General features: G+C 38.1%; 1 protein-coding gene across 1 annotated transcript; it reads right to left on the bottom strand.

The window, feature by feature from the left end:
- Positions 1-11: 11 nt before the first annotated feature.
- On the bottom strand, positions 12-2,079 carry LOC111378870. The gene is made up of 2 exons (XM_023002155.1): positions 1,942-2,079; positions 12-1,630 (listed from the first exon to the last, which is right to left on the bottom strand). Exon 2 carries the CDS (start codon positions 929-931, stop codon positions 269-271), a length of 663 nt encoding a protein of 220 aa, XP_022857923.1. The 5' UTR covers positions 932-1,630; positions 1,942-2,079; the 3' UTR covers positions 12-268.
- Between the last annotated feature and the right edge of the window lie 6 nt (positions 2,080-2,085).

Genomic DNA, 2,085 nt, shown 5'->3' on the forward strand with positions numbered 1-2,085 from the left:
TCAAACCAAGCACGTGGACTTTGTTTCAAGCCATATAAGGATTTTCGAAGGTGACACACATTCCCATACTCCCCCTGAGCAACTAATGTAAAGGCCAATCATGAGCAGCTACCATAAAAATGAATAAGCGAACAGACGTTAACTTAGCGATTGGAGAGAAAGTGTCAGGATAGTCCACACCATAAATCTGAGCATAGTCTTTAGCAACAAGACGGCTTTAAGTCTAGCTACCGATCCATCAGGATTGACTTTGAGTGCAAATACCCATTTACATCCAATAACCTTTTTTTTTTGCAGGTAAATCCACTAAATCCCAAGTACCATTAGCATCCAAAGCATTCATCTCCTCAATCATAGCTTCACGCCAACCAAGATTGGATAAGGCTTCATGAACAGTTTTCGGAAGAGTCACAGAATCAAGGGAAGCAACAAAAGAACAAGAAGATGGAGACAAGTGATCATAAGACACAAAAAAGGAAATAGGGTAAGTATATTGACGTTTACCTTTACGTAGAGCAATAGGTAGATTAAGATCACTTGACATTGGATCCAATGCCCAAGAAGCGGCAGGTACTGAACATGCATCAAGTGTGTTTCGTCGTCTGGAATACACGTGGCGAATAGGCAGTGGTGGTAGTGGTGTGGGAGTAGTAGGCGAAGAGGTAACATTAGTTGACTGGTAAATGATATGATAAACCAACAAATCAAGATATTTGTTAATATTTGGACAATAGCAACGATACTCTTTTTGTAGACGAGAGTAACCCAAAAAAATATATTTTAAGGATTTGGGATCTAACTTAGTTACCTGGGGACGAAAATCATGAGCATAACATGTACTACCAAATATCCTAGGTTTAATGGGAAATAGGGGTTTAGTAGGGAAAAGTACATTGTAAGGAGTCGTATCATGAAAAACGGATGAGGGCATCCGATTAATTTAAAAACAGGCTGTAGACACTGCATCAGCCCAAAATTGTTTAGGAACATGCATTTGGAACACGAGTGCCCTAACTGTCTCAAGAAGATATCTATTTTTTCTTTCAATCACACCATTCTGAGAGGGGGTGTCAACACACAAGAATTGATGAAGAACACCATTTTAAAGCATGTAAGTTTGAAAAGAATCAGAAAAATATTCTTTAGCATTATCACTTCTCAATGTCTGTACAGATACATTAAACTGAGTTCAAATTTCAGTACAGAAGGCACTAAAATGAGAAAATAATTCAGAACGATTCTTCATTAAATAAAGTCAAGTCACACGAGAAAAATCATCAACAAAGGTAACAAGATACCGAAATTCAGTTTTGGACACGACAGGACAAAGATCCCAAACATCTGAATGAACTAATTCAAAAGGAAAACTAGCTCTTTTATTGACTCGAGGAACTGATGACAAACGATGATGTTTTGCAAATTGACACGACTCACAATCTAAAGACGACACATTCTGAAATTGAAGACATAATTTCTTCAACAAAGATAAAGATGGATGTCCCAAAGGACAATGTGCTTCAAAAGGAGTTAAGATGCCTGAACACACAATGGACTTGGGCACCTGGGTATCCAGAATATAGAGACCTCCTGATTCTTGTCCTTTAACAATAATCTCCTTCGTCATGAGATCCTGAAAAAGACAATAATCAGGAAAAAATGAGACACAACAATTTAAAGTCCGGGTAAGCTTGCTCACAGACATTAGATTAAAAGAGAATTGTGATAGACTTAAGACAGATGCTAAAGAAATTAATGGAGTTGGATTAATAGTGCCAGAGCCGAGAACAGAAGATGTAGAACCATCAGCTAAAGTAACATTGGAAGGAGATGTATACGACTAAAAAGTGGAGAAGAGACTAGGATTACCTGTCATATGATCTGTGGCACCAGAATCAATGACTCGTTTTGAGAAAGATGAGAGAAGACATGTATTAGGTTTACCTGTCTCAGAAATGGCAGAAATTGGATGAGATGAATTCTTCAATGCTTCTTAGTACTGAGTAAATTTGGCAAATTCATCTGCAGAAATTGTAAGGGTCTGCCCAGAGGACGAAATGGGTGTAGTAGTAGTAGCTGCAACATGGG

Source organism: Olea europaea, unplaced genomic scaffold, assembly GCF_002742605.1.
Source record: "Olea europaea var. sylvestris unplaced genomic scaffold, O_europaea_v1 scaffold18880, whole genome shotgun sequence".
Classification (NCBI taxonomy): domain Eukaryota; kingdom Viridiplantae; phylum Streptophyta; class Magnoliopsida; order Lamiales; family Oleaceae; genus Olea; species Olea europaea.

What these genes read in the sequence shown, in the direction of transcription:
- LOC111378870 (XM_023002155.1), bottom strand. Translation starts at nt 931, where the DNA reads ATGCCCTCATCCGTTTTTCATGATACGACTCCTTACAATGTACTTTTC.